This window comes from Copidosoma floridanum, unplaced genomic scaffold (assembly GCF_036245765.1).
Source record: "Copidosoma floridanum isolate Cflo_tuat_1 unplaced genomic scaffold, Cflo_Japanese_pri ptg000020l, whole genome shotgun sequence".
Lineage (NCBI taxonomy): Eukaryota > Metazoa > Arthropoda > Insecta > Hymenoptera > Encyrtidae > Copidosoma > Copidosoma floridanum.
The window spans coordinates 36,833,671-36,855,051 of NW_028321897.1; the positions used below are offsets into that span (position 1 = coordinate 36,833,671).

General features: G+C 31.6%; 1 protein-coding gene across 1 annotated transcript in view; it reads right to left on the reverse strand.

Moving 5' to 3' along the window:
• The window catches only part of LOC106641747 (acyl-CoA Delta-9 desaturase-like), a 387,601-nt gene that overhangs the window by 201,315 nt on the left and 164,905 nt on the right, over positions 1-21,381 (reverse strand). The window contains exon 2 of the mRNA XM_014356261.2: positions 14,411-14,541. Within this exon, the coding sequence (XP_014211747.2) occupies positions 14,411-14,541 (131 nt within the window). The remainder of the gene's footprint in view (positions 1-14,410; positions 14,542-21,381) is intronic.

The window sequence follows — 21,381 nt, forward strand, 5'->3', positions numbered from 1 at the left end:
TTTTTATTTTATTTTTACCAAGTTAATTAATTTCAGCCTTTTTTAGCCACTATCCACTACTCCTAAATTCTCCGATATGATTTATTCAAAAGTGAAGTTCTTAACCAATTCAAAAGTTTGGGGGTTGACGCGCGGAGTGCGCAGGGGGGTGGAGTCCCACCAATATATATATATATATATATATATATATATATATATATATGGCTAAGGATGGCTAAAGCTAATTAACTTGGTAAAAATAAAATGAAAAAAAAGAAATTTTTTTTTATCTTACAACCATTCTGACGATTGATACGTATAATGGCTCTGCATTGCTGTGTTACTATGCAGGTATATGCTATTGTCATTGGCATAGTAAAAAACTTCGTCAGATTTAATTGTGACATCTATCACTTACACAACCAGTGTTGTAGATTACACCTTATTACTACTCAACATTACTTTTCCGCTTGGTAACGGTCGTCAGTGTGAACTTGTATCTTATTAAAATGGAGGTAAAGAGATTTTTTCTTTTTCTCCTGTGGTTTTGGCTACTTCCGATGTATATAACCGTAGCCTAAAATTTGCAGTTTACAGGGTACTCTTATAAACATAATTATGATGTTAATATTTTTATATCATCAAGCTGCGATTGATATTATACTTAAGAGGTACATAGAGATCTACCTAAGACTAAAGGTAAGTAAACATTGACAACAAACACTTTATTATGTATAAATTTATAATCAAAATCTGTACCTCAAAATTCCTTAACTTCAAGGTTTGGAAAAAAAAAAATTTTGCACTAACAGCTTTGTCTTGAAACCCAAAAAACATTTTAAAGCCATGGATGGAAGTATTACTGTATTCAACACACCAGTCTTAGTGTTCTTATTAGTCAAGATTCTTCTGAAATAATATTTTTACGGTACAAAAATATATAAGACACATTATTTTTATGATATATTAAATTATATTTTTTTTAAAAGACTCTGAGTGAAACATGAATAACTAAATAATCTTAAAACTTCCAATATAAATGGTTACTCAGTTATGACTTCAAATTTATCTTGACGATGAGATAAATCGTGGTGATAAGACAGTTTTGTCTTAAAGTAATTTATTATTGAAGCAGATTAAAAATAACAGACTAATCCATATAGGACAAGTACACGTCTGTATATCAAGGTCCAAGAAATACGATAAATATGATGTGATCTACGGTCTCCAAAAAAAGTGTGGCAGACGGTGGGGGGTAGTCGGGGGTTTTGGAAAAAATTGCGATATGTCAAAATAAGAAAAAAAATGAAAGGTTCTTACCTTATTTTGTAGGGGGGCGGTGGAGGGTGAATTAGGGGGCTGTGAGGCGGGCTGTGGAGGGGTTGTGTGGAATGCCTCACTCAGATAACTATATAATATAGGAAGATATATATATATGTATCTATATATTATTAATCTATAAAAATGTATGCATTATCATTTTAAAATAGAAGTAAACAAATTGGTTAAAAAAGTGCTTAAGTCTTTTTGTTAAACTCCTCGTTTTGCTTTCTAGTAAAAAATAAATATGTTGACTCGCACAGAGGTACATGACTAACTGAGAGCTGGGTGAGGATTTAATAATAACTCAAAAATGTCGGTGAATAATCTTGAGCGATGTTTTGTTGGGCCTAATTATACCAATCGACGCTGGCTTAGCACATTTTAGTGCAAGTGTACATTTGTATTAAAATGTTTTTTTTTAGTTTAAGAAGACTTTCTTTCGCCAAAAAATCTGAAAAGGTTCTTTCTTGACTTTAACTCTGAAAAACTCTTTTTTGCACTCACCCAATGGTATCATTGTTAAAAGTATTGCGATGCTTTTTCTGCATTTAATAAAAAATTTTAATCTTTTTAATAATCTACAGCCTAAAAATAGGCTTATTTTAATCATCATCCTAAAAAGCATTTCATTTTTGTTTTTAGACAAAATACTGCGGTATTTTGAAAAATATTTCGTCTTAGAATCTTGTCGAATAGTTTTAGTTACTTATTCATCGAACTGTTTCATTCATTATTATTCTTCTGGCATTTGAAAACTGAATAAAAGTAGCACGCTTTACTAAAAATTTGCAACCAATTTTAAATTATTACAAAACTTTGTTCTATTGTGTTCATCAAATTCATTTACTGATTAAAATTTCAAAATTAAGTAAAAAGCAGTAGACGGGCGATGTTGATTATACTCTAGTTTAAATATTGGCTTTTTTTATCGTTAATAGAATATTCATAATTTTCTAGGAGTTTAAAAATACACAAATTATGTTCCAATCCTTAAAAAATTATTTTAGTGTTATAAAATTATGGAATGGCCTTGCTAACAAGAAGAACTAAAGTAACAATATTCATTTTGATATATCCGAAAAAAAATGTCGATAAAAATATATTTTTTAACGAAACATAAATTTAAAAAATGAAAACAAAATGATAAATGGAATTAAAAAAAAAAAAATCTACCATGATGTGGATTTGAACCCTTAAGTGGTAAACAATCCATAAACCGGCATAAGCCTTATCTATCGCAGCTATCCAAGGACACATGAATCTTCTTTTGAAGTCACATATGTTCATGCATATTTTCCGAAGCTTATCCTACAGTTCACAGCAGTTAGGATGTGTAAAATTAATAAATTATTGGTTAAAGCTGTACTTAAAACCTTAAAAAACAGTTGAAGCTGTATATTTTTTAAAAACGAACATGGATTTACGAATCAGATTGCAGAGTCAAAAGACCTAAAAGAGAAAAACTCGTGTTGTCACTTGCTTTGGCTGCGTGCTTAGCTATACAGCTATATAGCCAACATTTTCACTTCTCTCCTCGTAGGCGCACGTTTGGTATAGCCCTTTCACCGCTTAGCCGTGGCGGGGCGCTCGAACTACTGGAAAAAAATGGGTAAAGTCTGTAGCATAGCAGTTAGCAATCTCCCTACTTATCTCTGCTATACAAATCGATTAATACATGAATAAAGGCCAGCCATCTTTACAAAACCTAGAGTGAAACAGTTCTTTCATCCCAGACTCCAGTTTCCCTCCTTTGAACCTTAACTTACAATAGTCATAGGTTATTACTTTTCTGAAAAGAATAATTAATATTAATCTTAAATAACTATTCTAATAAAGAAGTAAATATATTAAGCTTCTCACACTTACGGATCGCTCTAAAAGTTCAGCGTATGAAAGAAGAACGCATCAAGTCCCTGTTTGCCTTTTTTTTAAGTACATTTAAGCATGTACTCAATATTTTACGGGAAAAAATTAAAATGCTAAATAATAAAAATTCAAGCATGCCCTTTTAAAAAGTCTGTATGAAAGTCTTGTAGATAATGAAGATGTTTTGTCACCAAGTCACTCCAATAAGCTTTAATTCATAAGGCATTGAAAAACATAAAAAAGTTTTCTTAGTCCCTAAAGAAAAAACTGCCTTATCCAAACAAAGCAAAAATTTACCAAAGTATTTTTTAATGACCCAATAGAAAATGACTTTTCAAAGATGTTTTTTTTATTACAGACACAAATTTTGTAAGCAAAATTTCTGGTTAAATTATTAAGCTGTTATTCAAAGTTTTTAAGGCACTATTTAAAAACCAGAACACAAATATATTGTTGTCACTATACTTATTTATTTAGAAACATCAAGTTGTTTAATAATTTCTTAATAACAGTACCTTTGTTTTACACTCACATAGATTTTTATAAACAATGAAGCTACAAGTGAAACTATAAAAGAAAGTGTTTATCAGGACATAAGGCAAAAAGAGTGACATGATAAGTGTAGATAAGACCAAAAGACAATAGCTGACTGCTGTTGGTCCTTAAAAAAAGCATAACATTTTTGCCAAACAGCATCATTAATTACGTAATCAGTTGTTCCAAGTAAATCAAAAACGTTTTTATGAAATAGAAGAAGAATTCTTTACTCTTGAAAGTCAATAATCTGCGTAAATAATTACAATTTAAATATGAAACTAGAAAAAAAAAAAAAAGCCAAACAATGTTTTCAAAACAGGAAGAAACCAAACAAAGTATAAAAAATGAAGTCTCTACCGCTACATCTAACGGGAAATTAGTAACTTATTTTTGTGTCATGTCAAATCAGTGTATAATAGTAATATCAAAATTTTTTATCATATCAGCAAATTTTAATAAAATGATACTTCATCACCGTAGATTTTTGTTGAGTTCTTAGTTTCTTATTCAGTTTATCAACGTAAACATAGTTCTTTACTAAAAAAAAGTTGGGAACAAATTCTTCATTATATCTAATATAAATTTTTAGATAAACAAACATACTGAATCACAAATAGTAGACCAAGTGTGTGATGCTGTTTAATCTTGAAAGCAGGAATTCACTGCATCTAACATATTATAAAAATTATAGTGCTTATTTTTTATAACTTCATACACCCCCTTAACTGCTAGGATTTAACTACACAATATTACAATACCAAGTATGGATGTGCTAGTAAACTTAATTTTGTCAGTCTCTTTATGAAAGATTTTTTAACCTTATCCAGATCATTTTCATTCTACGTTACCGTTTAAGACTAAATCATCTTTAGCACATTTTATACAATAATGATACCAATAATGATAGAATTGATACTCATAGGATTGTTAATGTTATTAAAAGTTCTTATTAATTGAATTTAAAAAATGATCCAAAACCTTACACTTGATGATCACCATGTTTTCGGCCTTACTTACATTTATGGTACTCTCAGTTGACCTAAGTAAAGATAAGCAAATTAAAGCTATGACATTTTAGTCTTAGTATTCAATTAACATGAGGTTTTTTTTTAAATTAGGTTATGGCCACTTGCTTGTGAACGAGAACAATAATTTTTCATTGTGTAACTTGAAATATCATTTTAGCTTAAATAATGTTGACAATATAAACACTTATCGTTGTTAAAGTTGACTTAAACTTATAGAAAATTTTCTTCGAAACTGGACTCAGCCAAAATGTAGTTCATGTGTTATATAAGTTGCCACTTTTCATTGTCTATTTCTGAACTTATTACTTTAAATTTTTTCTAATTTTAGTGGACGTATGTCTATGAGTCATGATTTAAATAGAACTTGAGGATTAAGGACTAAAGTACAAAGTAGGTGGTATTTTGAAACCAATCTATTCTCTCCATCGTAGAAAAGGTACGACAAGAAAGGCTACATGATCTTCTTTCGATACAGGTACATTCACGTCACTCTTAGTTTTTGTTCTTTTGTTTGTTTGTGCTGCTGACAAAAAGATCAGAAGTTTTCGTAGTTTGTTTGTAATAGAACAAAGTTTGTTCAACATTTAAAGTATGTGTCTTAATGATTCTAATTAAAAGAGTTAAATATTTATTTTTGTGTACTTCGGCTTATGCTTTTTAATGAGCTGTGGAACTAGCAGTATGTTCAGCTATTTGTTAGTTTTCTTTTTAAGAAAAAAAAAAAAAAAAAAAAAAGAGAGAAACTGTGTGCATACAAAGGCATTGAGAGATACTAAATTGTCTTATCTTATTTTTTCTTTTTTCTTATACTGTTAAGATTTATATATTTTTTTGATCTTCTTCTGCAAAAAATATTACTGTGTTTTGCTGTTGTCCCTGATTTCTTTAAATACTTTCATTTAATACCTTATTAACTGATCACAATCTTGTAACTATTGGGGAGAAGGTAACCCTTGTTTCCTTAATTTTTATATGGCTGTCATTATATCTACATCAATATGTATATAGCAAGACTGAGAGAGAAAATACCAAGCAGACACACCGTTTCGATAAAATTTTTACTACAAGTACGTCATACTTATGCAGGGTCTTTTTACTTCCAATAAGTCTAACATCCAAACGCCTGCTTGAATAAAAGTGTTTATTTTTAAAATTTTTTAATGTTATCTAAAAAGCTACGGAGTGTTATCTCTTACATTTAAAAAAAAATCTTTTATAAGTGATAATTCTGTACAAACTCCAATCATATACTTTTGTTTACCTACGTATTGTTTAATTACCCAATCTAAACTTTTTAAATTCGTTTCTCAAAAGCTTCAGTTGTTAAAAAAAATTGAAGTATTTTGTTAAAGGCAAGTGATGTTTACGATCTTGTCTGTTAGAAATGCTTCTGGATTATAGTGTAAAACTGGGATATTTTTATGGAAGCCTTTGAACAAATTTTGTTGTGTTTCGGAGATTATTGCAGTTTTAAGTAAAGTACAAGGTTTTAAAATTTCTAAGTATAAATTTTGCGATTTTTATTGTATAGGCTAGATTCTTTTACATAGAAACTTATGATAAAAAGGTGTAACAATTTTAGTAGTCAAACATATTTTTTTAGATATCGTAATTTATGGTTTTATGAATGCAAAACTAAAAGGTTATAGGAAATAAGATTTATAATTTAAGAATTGAATGTAGATACGTTACTGTTGTATAATGTTCCAGTGATAGGTTCTTCTGATTCGTGTTTGACAAAGTAAGACATAGGTGAACTCAAAAAATTGCATTAATGCTTGATAGTTGCTGGTTTAAAGCTTCAGTATCTGCTCAGTTTGTTACATAATTTTTTCCATAAAAAGATTTGTACCAGTATCAAGAAAGACAGCCAAACAATGTAAAAAGCTAAGAAAGATAAACATATGTGCGGATGTAGAAGCAACACAGGAGGTGGAGGAGGATCGTCCCTGCGAGGTACGATTGATACTTAAGGAAACCATATAAAACCTGGAGGATTGTCCAATAATACTAGTTAAGCTAAAAGGAACGTACTGGACACGTCTACACGCGCAAAATCAGCATGCGTTCAGCACAACAAGAAAAGAGAAAGTACATATACAGTGCGAACATACGGAACACGAGACAATAAAGATAACTGACGCGGGAGTAATAAGCCTAGCGAGGGACTGTATGGACCAAACATACGAAACTAGATTAGAACCAGGACAAGGGAAAGAAGAAAATCAAATAGTGCAAGTTAAAAATTTAAATCTAAATTAAAAAGAAATATTACAACTAGTAAAAGGGGAAGGGAAAGAGGGAATGATAGAGCTGATGAGGACAGTAATAAAAAGAGACAGGCTACACAAACAAAAGGGTCAAGAACACGAACCGGAGGACACTATAAAGACGGGCACGAAATTGACAGATCTAATACAACGCATACGCGAATTGACACATGTAAAAGGAGAACTGACAGAGTACGCATGGATGATGGTGGAAATATTTCTGGGAACGGCCACAAGATCATTTGGAGTTCTAAAGTGGGGAGGCCCAGTAGTACTGAAGGTGGAAAGAATGCTTATGGACGGACAAAACAGAAACAACACTACAGGGAATGAAACGGCAACAAACCCAGAAGCACCGAAACGAATTGTAGTACATACACAGGGCAACCAAATACGAAAGAGCCAACGGATTCATAGGGACCAATAAAGAAATCACTAACACTCCTTAGTTAAGACTTAAAACAGAACAACAAAATACAGACAACGGTGACACAAATTATTTCAAAATAAAACCGATCATCAGGAAGAACACAGGCAAAGAAAAAAGCAAATTATACAAAAAACATACATACATATATTATTAACAACAAATACAGACTCGGAAGAGAACTTTCAAAACATACAAATTACTTGAGGTTATACCAAAGTCCCAGACATAGACGCACAGCAGAAACGGATACTCAGCAACTAAAAAAGGACCAATACCAGGAACAGTAGTTGGCAACAGACCACGAACGTCAACAAAAATCGACAGAGACAAAGACTTCATAACAACCGATGGGGCATCAGCCGAAACAGGCGCAGGACAGCGTGGAGACCCATGCCGAGGAACATCAGATGCGACGAACAGACCCTTGGCGAGACTCGAAATCTAGAAAAAGCAAATACACATATTCAGTACGAAAAAAAAACAATATTACGGTGAAGGATGGAGAAATGCAAACATACTACCTGTGCAACTGAGTGGCACTCTATCGGAAAATCGATGCAAGGATTAAACGAAACTCCAAAAACCACGAGGAGTACTAGGCCATGACAACGGCACCCTACGGACAACACATAAGAAGCGCCGTCATCCATAACGGTACAATGTCTAAGCACCACAGAACCAGACACTCGCAACGGCTGAACCGCACCACCACCAGACAGGACTACCTTATACCACCAGGACAGTAGACATTAATGTAACAATTGCCACCACGGTACGTAAAATGACGAATGGGCAAGGCCAATCCTGCTGGCACCCAATCACGCACAGCCGGTGAAAGAGAATAGTTAAACAACTTATAGGGATCCACCACAAAGTGCAGTCTGAACTACAGAAAAGGCAAAGGAAATACACAAAAAAAAAATAAATTTGATTAATAAATAAATAATAAAAATAATAATATAAATATACAAAAAAAAAGGAGGAGAGAAAAATATACCTACCAAACCATGGGTGAGAAACATGATGGGGGCCAGAACAGTGGAACGCTCGAGAATAACAAGCTAGACCTTCGAACGCTTCCAGGTCGACGGGACGACTTGACACACGTACAACCGTACGACCTTAGAAGAAAGGGAAATTAGTAATCCACGCAAAATGAAAAACGGATTGCACAAATACTTACATGCAAACATAGCCGGCACTCGACCACCTCCTCTAAAAAGGGACCATCAACGATTCCACACACGCCGTCACCTCGTACACGGAACTTAGTAGAACCACGCACACAGTTAAATTCCAGGCGACAGAAAGCCATTGAGTTGGAAATGAAGGAATGAGGCATTTTGCTAGAGAAGATACTTTTAACTTTAACGCACTGCTAGATTTACCGAACAATCAAAGACGAAAAACGGGAAGTAGATGCGACTAATTTTGACACAGGCGATACGGGGGACCAAAAACACCTATATCTCCTCTAAGTTCCAAAACAAGCAACTCAGAGAAAAAAGGTACGGGAGAAAGAAAATACCAATAACGAGAGAATAACATCCACAGGGACGACACAAGGAACGCCCATAGACAGATAGATAAAGAGCACATGCCTAGTCCACTCCTCGAAAAACTGATTAGGGACCGTAACAGAAAGAATCTGAATAAAATCCTAAGACATAGGAATAAAGAAGTATAAACAACACAGCCCCCAGATCACAGTACCCTTCGGGGGGGGGGGGGGCGGAAAGAGGGCTTTTGCTAAGGTGCTATAGACTGCTATGGATAACGATCAGTGCAACAGATAACGGACGGTACATGAGACAACAAACTGGAAGCAACATTATCTGACAACTAAAGAGTTAACTTGAAATACTAACAACAATTATAAAAAAAAAGGGCTGAGAAGGCTATAGGAATAGAATTATGCTTACAACAGTCAAGAATAATGACAGCAATAACGATGATATAGTAATAATAATAATAATAATAATAATAATTATATAGTAACAAAAATAGTAATAAGAATAGTAATAATAATAAGACAAAAGTAATGTGGAATTAAACAACGGTAAATCTAGTATATATATATATATATATATATATATATATAGTATAGGAAGACAGGAAACGCAGAAAAAAACGAGAAAAAGCTTATAGGGGAGAATATTATTTTTCTTTAATTCGGCCCTCAGACGAGCCATAAGAGAAAGCAACAAATTATACTGAAAGAAAATATAAAATAACCAATAACTACGTAATCACCAGACATTCAAACAATTAACAGCCCCCTCTCCTATGGGAACAATATTGATAAAATACAAAAAAAAAAGCTCTTTTTCGTTGTGGCCTTCGGACGAATGTGCAAAATAAATGCAAAGAAAAAAAAATTAGAAAGAGAAAAGTAAACTTACGTGTAACTTTTTTTGGCTGTACAACATCCAACTTACAGAAAAATAAGTAATAGGATAAAAGATAGAGTTATTATATTTTGCAACCCTTAAGAAGATAAGGCATTGTCAAAAAAAAAACAAAAAAAAAACATTGTTTATAATAATAATATTATATGTTCGTACTTGAAACCATAGAAAAAATGAAATAAGAATAATAACAAATAAGTGAATAATGATAATTATAATTGTTTTCTATAAGAAAAAAAATAATCAAAAGAAAAACATTATTAACAATACAAAAAAAAGGGATTTAATAACAAAATATTTACAAGTACAATGACGATCAAATGTGACGCACTTCAGAATAGTGTTATTAGTAGATTTTAAAGGACGTGAGACATGCAAGGTTTTAACAAAAAAAAAAAAATCATTTTCAAATTGTTTTGATTTTAATTATCCAGAAATAAAATAAAAGTACCTATTCGTGTAACATGTCCCTATTATAAAAACACAAAATTAAATAATCATGAAAATTCTTATAATAAAAATAAAATATACTAAAGAATCTCTATAATACAACCGTATCAAATTAACAAAAATAGTAAACAATTTCAAACATTATTATATTGAAAAATATATTCTTACGAATCCGGTTTTCATAATACGGACAGTTTAAAACATAACCTGCAATATGTGATGTTCCTATTTATTAAACGCACGAGCCCATTTAATTAACATGTAAATTTCATAATTAAAACTTGTGTCTCATAAATATGGACACAACTTTTTAGCTATTCCATAGTTATGGACATTTAAATCGTGTCAATATTTGCTTATAAAATTATTTTTTTACATCTAAATTTAATTTTAAAAATGTCAATTTGTTAAGAAGAGCATAGCACGTCTATTAAAACCAAAAATTATGGACATATGACTATTTTTTTATTTATTATTAGTCGATAAAACGTAACAATCAAAATTTGTATCCATAATACGTACTTTTACCTTACAGCTGCAATTAAAAAATTTTTTACCAATTGCCCACTCAGAACTTGATAACAATAGCAATAAATAAGCTTAAAGTTTTGCAAAAATACGGGAGCTTTTCACTGCAGTTCAGTAAAATCCGCTAGGTGGCGTCGACATAAAATCGAAGCTACCTGCAACATAATTAAATAAGTGTGGTTATAATAGGCAGGAGCGTCTCGGTAGCCATGTAGTCGAGCTTGGGTAGTTCAACGAGCTGTATAAAGAATGCTGATGATAGTCTTGCAGCTGGCTATCTCGGTTACGGATGACACTCTGCTCTAAGGAGAAAGGGATCTAGGTGTCCATTCACCCTGAATCTCGACGAGTGCGATAAAAAAAAAAAAATTAATTCCAACCGATGCCGCCTCTGCTACAATACCAGGAGACATATCTAGCCAGAGCACAATCTGCACCAACTCTTTAGAGTTGTGTGGCAGTCCCACCATCCCACCTGGTGCAGTTAGAGAATTTGTGGCTACAAATTTAAGCAAAGAAAAACAGCTCTGAGGAGCACGGGCAGCCACAACGGCTACCTTTTTGATCGTCGCGTCCCCAACGAACTTACCCACATGCTCCCGTCTAATGATAAGCGGTTGGTTATCCGGGGAACGACCTGAGACAAGATATTCTTTGGTCAGTAGCGTACCTCCCTCCATCACAGTCTCCGTATATCAAGACTTCCAGGGTAAGAATCAAGCAACCCATAGCCAGCTCTTCATCATCAGGAATAATAATAAAGAATAGCCTGGAAGTTTCACCACTGGCGCTTTTTAGGGCCATTATAAGTATTTACGTTCCCTACTTAACCATTAATTTCATCGGTTCTTTTTAAGATCCACCTAAGTGTAAACTACCGTGGCAACAAATACATTTTTATTACCATTTCTAGAAGTGATTCGTCGACTAAAATACTATATTAACTAAAGACGGGCACTATTAAACATAGTGAGCCATTCACTAGCAGACGTCACCTGCGGATTTGTTCTTCGCAAGGCTGGAAAACCCGGTGACCGACGAGCCTATACTACCCTCTCGACTCTAAGCATTCAACCAGGAATCACTGATCCTCTCCAAGGTCTGCGTTGGGCAAACCTATAACAGCTATGAAGAAAAAAAAAAATTGAGCCAACGGGACAGCCTCGACTGGACAAGTATCACTAACCAATCTTTTCATCTAAGATCACCAAAACCACTGAATCTGCAAATAAAAAAGGTGCTTTAGACACCAACGTCTTTGACGTTATACCCGGAGACGTTGGGAAAGAGCACTACAACTAGCCCCAAAGCTTTGGACTTTGTAATTTTTCTCCCAATTAGTCTGGGTCTTTAACAGTAAGCCAGAGAAGATCGTCCTGAGGTATCCAGGCAATCACAATTGCTGTTAACTGCAGTCATGAAACTTGAGAAGACTAATTTAAGAAGCTCACCGGTCTTTTTTAGGGCCATCGGACGTCAAACTACCTTGACAACAAATATATTAGAACTTAACAAAGTTGACAGAAAACAGCTTTTAGGGGTCACAAAAATTTTAAGCATGCCAAAAGTCGCAAGAGGGTAAATTGTAAGAAAAACTTTAAGTGTATCTAATAAATACAATTTTACTTAGGCGTTAAGAAACTGACGCAGAAAATTTATCGAGATTGAAACAGCAGCGTCAAAATCGACAACTTAAGAGTCCATTACGTGAGAGATCAGCTTTTTATTGTACCCTCACAGCAATCTCTGAAATCTTTAAAGATCCTACTTCAGATTTTTAAATAAGTAGAAAATGTTTTTGTGTTTTTGTGGCAATAAAACTGTAGGGTTTAAGGTCCAGGACTTTGTTGCTCTGGTAATAAAGTTTTGAGATATGAGAAAAAAATTTTTTTTTAATATAAATTTTTTGGCGGCTTCAAATCTTAACAGCTTTAAAAAATAGAAGTTTTCGTGAATTACACGGGAGAAACTGTAAATCAACGGCTTTTTATGGCCATCGATTATTTTATGGCATAAAGAACGCACGGTACTTTTTAGCATAATTATTTTTTTGAATTTTTACACCTCATTATTTGACCAAATAAATTGTATGGATTCCAAAAAAATACGTTTTTAATAAGAAGATTTTTTTGCAGAGAGATGTATCAGAAATGTGTGTCAAATTTCTAACTGAAAATGTTTTACATTACATGTCAACACACTACGGTGTCTTATTTAGTAAGTCTTGGGCGAAGCCGAGACGGGGGGCTGCGTGTTATTTTATAATTGCTTGTACAATCATGTTTCTATTATTATTTTTAAAACTGAAAAAATCTGTCTAAAATCTGATTTTAATACAACTATGTTATCTTTAAAATGGTCATTAGAATTACATAAATAACGTTATGTTCTTTCAACTATTTTTAAGGCTTTTTTAAAGATCATAGAAGCCTTATCTTATATCATAAAATCTATTTCTTCCAACATTTTTTTTGGATTTAAATTTCGAGAACGAACTTTTTCTATAGTTTAAGTCTAATTGTAAGTAAAACGTTCTAAAGCTGGTCATTTATTTTTAAACTAGTACTCATTCTATACTAGTTTACGCCAGTGAGTAAACTCTTTTTCCACGAGAATTTTCATAATAAATCAACATTTTACATGGAAATCTTTCTTGTGAACCTCCTGTGCTATCAGTAAAATAATTTTTTTCCTTTTAATCACATACAATTTTGAAAAACGTGATTTAATGTTCATTTAATTGATCATATATTAATTTGAACATTTGAGTACAAAAAAATGATTTTTTTTTATGGTACTGATTCCTATTATATCAGTTTTTGTTGGTATGGATGTATTTCATATTTTATATAATTCGTTTTGTAACTGTAAAATTTCATTTATATGTAAAAGTGTATGCTTATTCTGTTAATTAAACTTTATAAGGCTAACAAAAAAGTGAGGTATTTTACATATATTTTAATATTTGGATGTTGGCGTATAGAGCCTGCTGGTCGTGAAGTCCCGCTGTTTGTATAATGTTAAACAGACAAAACTAATTGTAATTGCTGGAATTTATCGTACTTGTAGCCGCTGTAATTATCGAATGCCATCTATAACTTATATAAGGTATCAAAGTATCAAAGGATTTACTACTGACTAAATTTTTCTAAGCGCTTTTTTCTTTCTGTACCACTGTAAAATGCGTTTTTTAGATATTTAAATACATCTACAGACTACCTGGCATTTAACACCATTGGCATCCCTCACGTATCACTGAATCGACACCATAAGTACTGATGCATATCGTTTTACCACCTCCAGGTTCATGGTTAGTGCCAATAGTAACTATTTGAAATGTTTGTAGATTAATAAGCAGTAAAGAAAATATTAAACATACATTTTTTAGGAGTAAGAAACAGTAATGAACATGATGCGCTAGTGCTTACATTAATCAGCTTATGTTTGCCTTATGGATTTAACGAAAAATAAGGTCTTTTTAAGCGTGACGTATTCGTTTTACAAATATTTATAACAATTTTTTAATGTTTTACTACATTTATACAAGAAAATAAGTATAATATATATTGTAGCTTTAGATTTTACAATTACCATCCCAGCTAAGTTGTAGCAAAGCAACAGAATTATCTTTAAGGGAGTTTTTGCTTTGTAAGATCGATGTGTCCATAACCGATGAGCGCCTGCTCCTACACCAAAGGAAGCAGATACAGCCACAGCCCAAGCTGAAAAGTATTATAGAGTTTATTTAAGGTAGTTTGTACTTTTATTTTAAAACTAGTTTTCGTTATGTTATTATTTTTGTGTTCTTTTGAGACTCTAATTTTCTTTATTAAAAGCGTGGACTTATTCCAGCTTGATACATAGATTTTTATTTTAGGAGCACGAAGAGGTTTTGAAAATGTCTTTTTTTATTTTACAATACTTAGATTAAACAACGTACAACAGTTACGTAATAAATTATTTGATAAAAAGTAAATCTCTCAAAGTAATCAACAAAAAGAATTTATGTATTAAATTTGAACATCAACAACTTAAAGCTTAGAAGCAAATAAGGCTCGTACAAATTAAGACATTATTGAATGTAAAACTTAGTAAGTTTCTTTGTCTGTTTTGGCTTTTAAATTTTTCTAGGCTTTCAAAATGTAAACGTTACTATTATCACCTTTTTATAAAATAATAATAACTTCCTTTTTATTCTTATAACTTTTCGTCTTTTTTGTATGTTGGTGCAAAAAATGCAGAAATTAAAAAACTTTGTAAAAAATAAGATACTTAGATGATCTCACTAGGTATAACAAGCTTTATTAATACTTTTATTATTCATATTAGTTCGAAACTTATACAAATTTGTATACTTTATGTGACAGACAATTAAGCTTCTAAATCCATGGACACTCTTAATTATTGTTACTAGTCGACCTTATTTAAAAAAATAGAGATTTTCGAAGAAGTATAACGTGTATGTTTGTCATAAACTCTGAAGTACAGTGTTATAGCTTATAACAATAAAATTAGCATTATGATTGTAGTATTTCAAAAATTTTAATGCTCTCAGTCTTTGAATCAGTATTACTTAGACAAGCACGTCTTACTAGTTGTAAACTTTTAACCAACTAAAGTAAAAACTACAGATGATTACTAACAGTTTTTAATTACCTTAAATTTATTAGGCTGATTAACATAGAAACAATTTAGTAATAAAGTTACTCATGTGTATATGTGATAATGTAAGGGAAAGCTTCCAAATGGATTTAATAGTTTACGGTTTTTTTTTGTGTACTCAAAAATGTTTGTAATAATTTTAGCAAATAACCCATAAAATCTAACAACAAAATAACAACGTAAAAAGTAAATGTTCTGTTGTTGTGGCTAGTCAGTGATGTGACAATACAATTAGATAGAGGAAGTGTGGTGAGCAAAACGGAAAATGTAGGGAAAGGAAGAAGAAAATGGATTTTATTATGAATTTATGGGTTAAAAATAACGAACAAATGCATCGCATGTTTTCTTATTTTGCCATAGGGACTATGGATAGACTGTCAGGTTAGATGGAAACACTATAGAGGCACAATGGGTGGTTACGAAGGGTCAGTGAGGCCTCTGTAAAATGCTCCACATGAATAACAATCTCTATTCATGCACTAGTACAGCTTTTTACACTATGCAAACATCACCCCGTTACTCCCCTTTTTGCAGTTAAAACAAAGACTTCATATTGGATTGGAAACACTTTTTTCAAAAATTTTTGAGTGCATGCATCAGAAGATTCTTCATTGTTTACATAGTTAACAAAGCTCTTATTCTCATGATTCTTAAATCAAATCTTCAAATGATAATACAATAAATTTTATAGCTAAAGACAAATACTACAGTTTATAAGTGTTTGACTTGCAGTGTAATTGAATTTAATAATTGAATCATTTTACTGGAAATGGTCTATTTCGTGTTCTAAAACCGTATCTTAAACAGTCAAGGAACGATTTCTAGTGAAGGAACAATAAAATAAGGATCATTAAAAAGTATTCCTTTTGTTTAAAATGCAAAGAAATAGCTTAATTAGGGTTCAAGGTTCTTGTCTTACTAAAAAACTTAAGGTTTTAACGATGCCTTGAATCATCTAAATACAGAGTTTTAAATTTTTCTATGCCATAAGATCTTAATGTAATGAAGATGTACAAAAGTTTTTCGTATTTCATACTAACAGAAAAAATTATACGTAAGATTTGAATGGTGGTGAGGGTGCAGGTGCTGGTTAAGATGTTTTGTATTCGATTAGGGTAAAAATCATGGAATTTGACTTGAAAGGTGTTGGATTAGAACAAAGCTTTTGTTGTATGGTATACGCACAGAAGCGAAGTTAAACTTTCATTTGGTGTGTTACAATCTCGATTTTTCTACAGATTAATTAGAGCCCATAACGTTGTTTTTCAAAAGAACTCGTTACGCTTCATTCTCATTTGGTGTCTTTCAATATTAATTTTTCAACAAATTTATGAGTGCTCATAACGCTCTTTTTTAAAAGCCCAGAACCATATTAGACATTATATGATTGCTTGGTGTTGAATTATCGACTTCAATGATGAATTTTTTAAATAGTACAGGTAAGTTATGTATGAATGTACTGTAGTCATAAATACTATGATTAAAAAAAATTTTTAACATTCAATACTCTATTTTAAGAATTTGTCTCTTCTAGCCTTTAAAATATGCTACTTTTTATAGAATGACTCATAGAATTATGAATGTTGGAAAAAAAAGGATTTCATACTGTTTGTACGCAGAATATTAAAGTTTTTTCAACTATTGTCTGACAGGGTTTGAAAAAACCTATTAATGTATGTCATTTTACTATCTTGTTTCTCAACAATCGAAGAAATTATCAGACTATCGTAGCATTGTAATGACTACCAAAAGGTATGATAAGTTGAAGGACTATAAGACTTTCATTTTATTCAAAGAAAAAAGAGATGGTTTTTTTGGAATTCAAGATTTATAAAAAAAAGTCAAGAAAAATAAATTAAAATATTTAAAATGATTGTTCAATAATTCTAAAAGTTTGTATAATTTAGTGTAATGAAACATCATATGTATAGTAGAATTATGTCGCAGTATCAAAAATAAAGAATTACAATCAAATAAACTTGCGAAACTATTTTCTCACTTATTTATATAATTATATTTATCGAACATTAACTTTCCACTTGACTAATTAAACATAATTAGTTATTCAAAAGAGTGTGAGTGTGTGTGTGCCATTATGCTTCACCTGCACGCATACGTACTTTTTCCATGCTAAGCAAGTTAAAACTCTTTTAAAACTCGTACTTGGGGCGTCTATTGAAGATAGTAGAATGCATAAAACGAAAAACTATAGAACAGGAGAAAAAAAAAATATTGTTTCATTTTCAATTGCTAGCTGAAACAAATCGATATGGCGTACTTATCATTTAGCAAAATACAATCATGACTAATAGTTGCACTGATACGAATCATTATAACGTTGGAAATATGATGGTGAGTATTTGTCCTCACGATTTCATGCATTACATTGCAGAGATTCATTTACAGAAAAATAACTGCCGTTTACTAAAATCAAGCCATTGCTAAAAATAACAAAGAAATGAACAAATTTATAACGGATCTCATAAAAATAATCATAGGTTTTCTAAGTTATACTTCTACAGGCGCGTTCTGCCCTATGGAGTAAATCAACGATTTCAGAATGTTGACCTTAAGAAAAAGAAGAACGGAAGTGGATTTTGCTTGATTCTTACTCTTCACCTAACCACTCTTGAGGTATTTCTAGTCCCCCAACATCTTCTTACATCATTGCACCACACCACACATTTTGAATCTTACTTATTTTTTCTTTTTTAAACCAATTTCGAACAGTATCCAAAAAGATTCAAGCCCTTTAACCTCTTGCACACTAGGCGAGCCCCTTATTCACTCTGCTATGAGCAGGCCCAACGATGAAAAACCGATTACTTCATTCTTTATTACAAATCGTAGCTTATTTTATACGTAAATTTTTTTTTGATGTGTATTCATTTATTTCGTTTTATTTTACTTTAAATGAATTAGTTATTCAATAAAACATATTTTTTTAATACGTGTTTTTTTTTTTTAATTTGGAAATAAGTATATACTAGCAGAGCAGCTTTTATATGTATTAATAAACATTTATTTAATCATAATTAATTTGTTACTTTTAGAATAAATAAATAAATGTTTATACATTTTTACATTTTTCAAAATTTTCATAATTAAAAAAAAAAATTTCCGTACTGCATGAATACAATAATTGACTTTTATTGCCTTTTCTTCTTTCACAATTTTTCCTTTGTAAATAAGAACAAAATTGAAAAAGGTGATTGATCTGCAATTTTTTAGGGTATTTTTTATGGTTTTTTTTTTGCATACTGTTAATGCTTCAATAATATCTGTTAACAAAACGTACGTGTGATGAACGTCCTGAAGGGACATTCACTGATACATACTCCTATGCTATCGAAGAAAGCGGTACGACAAAATGGTTTGTATTAATTTTTAAGATACAATTATATTTTAGATATTAAATATGGAGTAGGAATAAGTGTGTGAGCGTATGTAATAGATGTGAGCATGGTGTTACAGATGTAATCAGCGTGGGCAGTAAGAAGTTGTTTTGAAACCATCGAAAGATTCGATAAAAGCGCACAGTCGTGGATCAGCCTGCCTCAATATTGTTTTGTATTGTATTGTGCCATTATATATGTTGTTTATAATTGTTCAGTTATTAAATATTAAAATATTTACTGAAACCACACCCAACTCAAGTAGGTATACTGTTTCCAACGATAATTGCACCACCTTTGTATGCAACATCGTTTCATGGAAGGTACATTTATAATTATAATTATGTTATCTGCCATATAATCTTATATAAGTATAACTTCTTACTTTGGTACCCAAGCACCCACTATCCACTGGTTTAAAATCAGATCTCAACACCATACCTTGTATGTACATGAATACATCACATACTTCCAATGCTAATAAAACAATTTATGAACCATAGTTTTCATAAGAGAATACCAGAACTTAGTCTCCAGCATCCCCGTACAAGCTGAAAATTGCTTGTGGAATATAAATAGTTTAACTCTGGTACCCATTTAAAATCTTTGTATACAAAAGGTCAGTACAACAGTACCTGCTGACATCGATTCAAGCATCTTTTTTTTAACTTTTTAAGAAGGCTGCACAGAAACACGCATTTTTATTCCAAAAATAAACAAACCTGATTTGCAAAAATTGATTGAGATATGACTTTGATAAGAAGTATTATTCTCCGCCAAAAATACAATCTTTGATACCATTTAAGAAATAGCAATTGTTTTTACTAACATATAAAAACATAGCACTAAATAATAAATGAATTAGCTTGGTTTTTACTTAATGATGATTTGTAATGCAAAATAAGCAAAGTTTTTGTTTAATGTGCTGCAAAATAATAATGCTAAATTATCAAACTATGATGTAAAGTACAGTTAATAAATTATATTTTTTTTCCATTAAAAAATCTTTTGCTTATTTTCTAACGTTCTGTCTAATAACTATAGAAGAATGCGATGTTTCAGACCCAGTAATAAACTCTACTAGAAAACATGTGTTACTCATTTAATTAAAAAACAACGCATCTACATGTGTTATATATTGCAAAATTCAGCTCAAAAGAACAATGCAATACTGCGGCATGTGGTCGCATAATTAAGTAGCTTAAAAATAAGGAAATGGAATACCTCAAAGGAAGAACGCTGGATGAATTGATTAACACAAAAGCATTGCACTATATGATAACATAATACAGGACATCAACATCCACTAAGAACACAAACACTTTTTTTGTAAAATTAGTCAGCTTCGCAGGCTGTAACGGGTGGTGCCGACTGAAATGCACAATCATATTTAGACGCATTCAGTCAATAAAAAATGACCAAGATTACACTTTTATGACTTTTCATGAGTATTACAGCGACATTTATTAAAATAATAATAAGATAAGACTCAAATCAAAAACATCGTGTATCTTTGTAGACGATCTCTGTATTGACAGAATTTATGGATACGCATTTTGTAATGTAATTCCGATTGAATCATGGAACAGTCGTTACTACAAAAAAAACTTATAGAATAAGTCAAAGGGAAACTTATAAAAGAAAGCAAGCTTAAATCATTGTACATCCTTGAATCAGGCTTTGTATCATTCGTATTCAAATATATGGGCTCTGTAAACACATGCTTCTCCACTTTTATCAAAACAAAGCATCCAAGAATACTTTTATTAACATACCCTAAGAAGCAGAGTTTCTTAGTAGAGAAAAATGTCGCTATTAATAATATAGATACAAATACCTTCATAAATTCAAAACTTATTTTTTTGGAAAAATACTATAGAAAATAGATAAAAGCATTCCACTGAGACGGACTGTTAAATCAATATGAGTTATGAAGAAAAGTTATCGGAAACGAATTTAACTTATCTAAAGAAACGTTATAGAAAACTTACACATTTTTGACGAAAAATACTTTACGAACACTCACCGGAAACCCTTAGAACAAAATGTGGGAGATATTTATTTCTTTCAGCTCAGCAAGTGCCATAACAATGCAATTATCCATGGCAAGTTTACATTTTATGAGCAATCTAGAATTCTCTTACAAATCTACCACAACATGTTGCTCGATCGCTGACCAACGACGAAAATTTAGGGGACGGGGGAATGCTTCAATATCATGCTTACTAAGATACCAGCGAATGCCAATGTAGCAACTTACAAGAACAATATACATTCATAGATTCTATTATAGTTACTGCGCCTCTAAAAATTGACATATCCATAAACGCTACAACCAATGCACTCTGAATTTCATCCTTAGCTGTCCATACTAAGAACGTAGAAACGAAAGTTCAAAAAGATTTTTAACAGAGAATAAAAATAAACAAATCTCTTATCTTTACACAAAAACGAGGTCTTCCTAATTACGATGAGGCAATAATTTAGACGAAATAGTATAAAAGC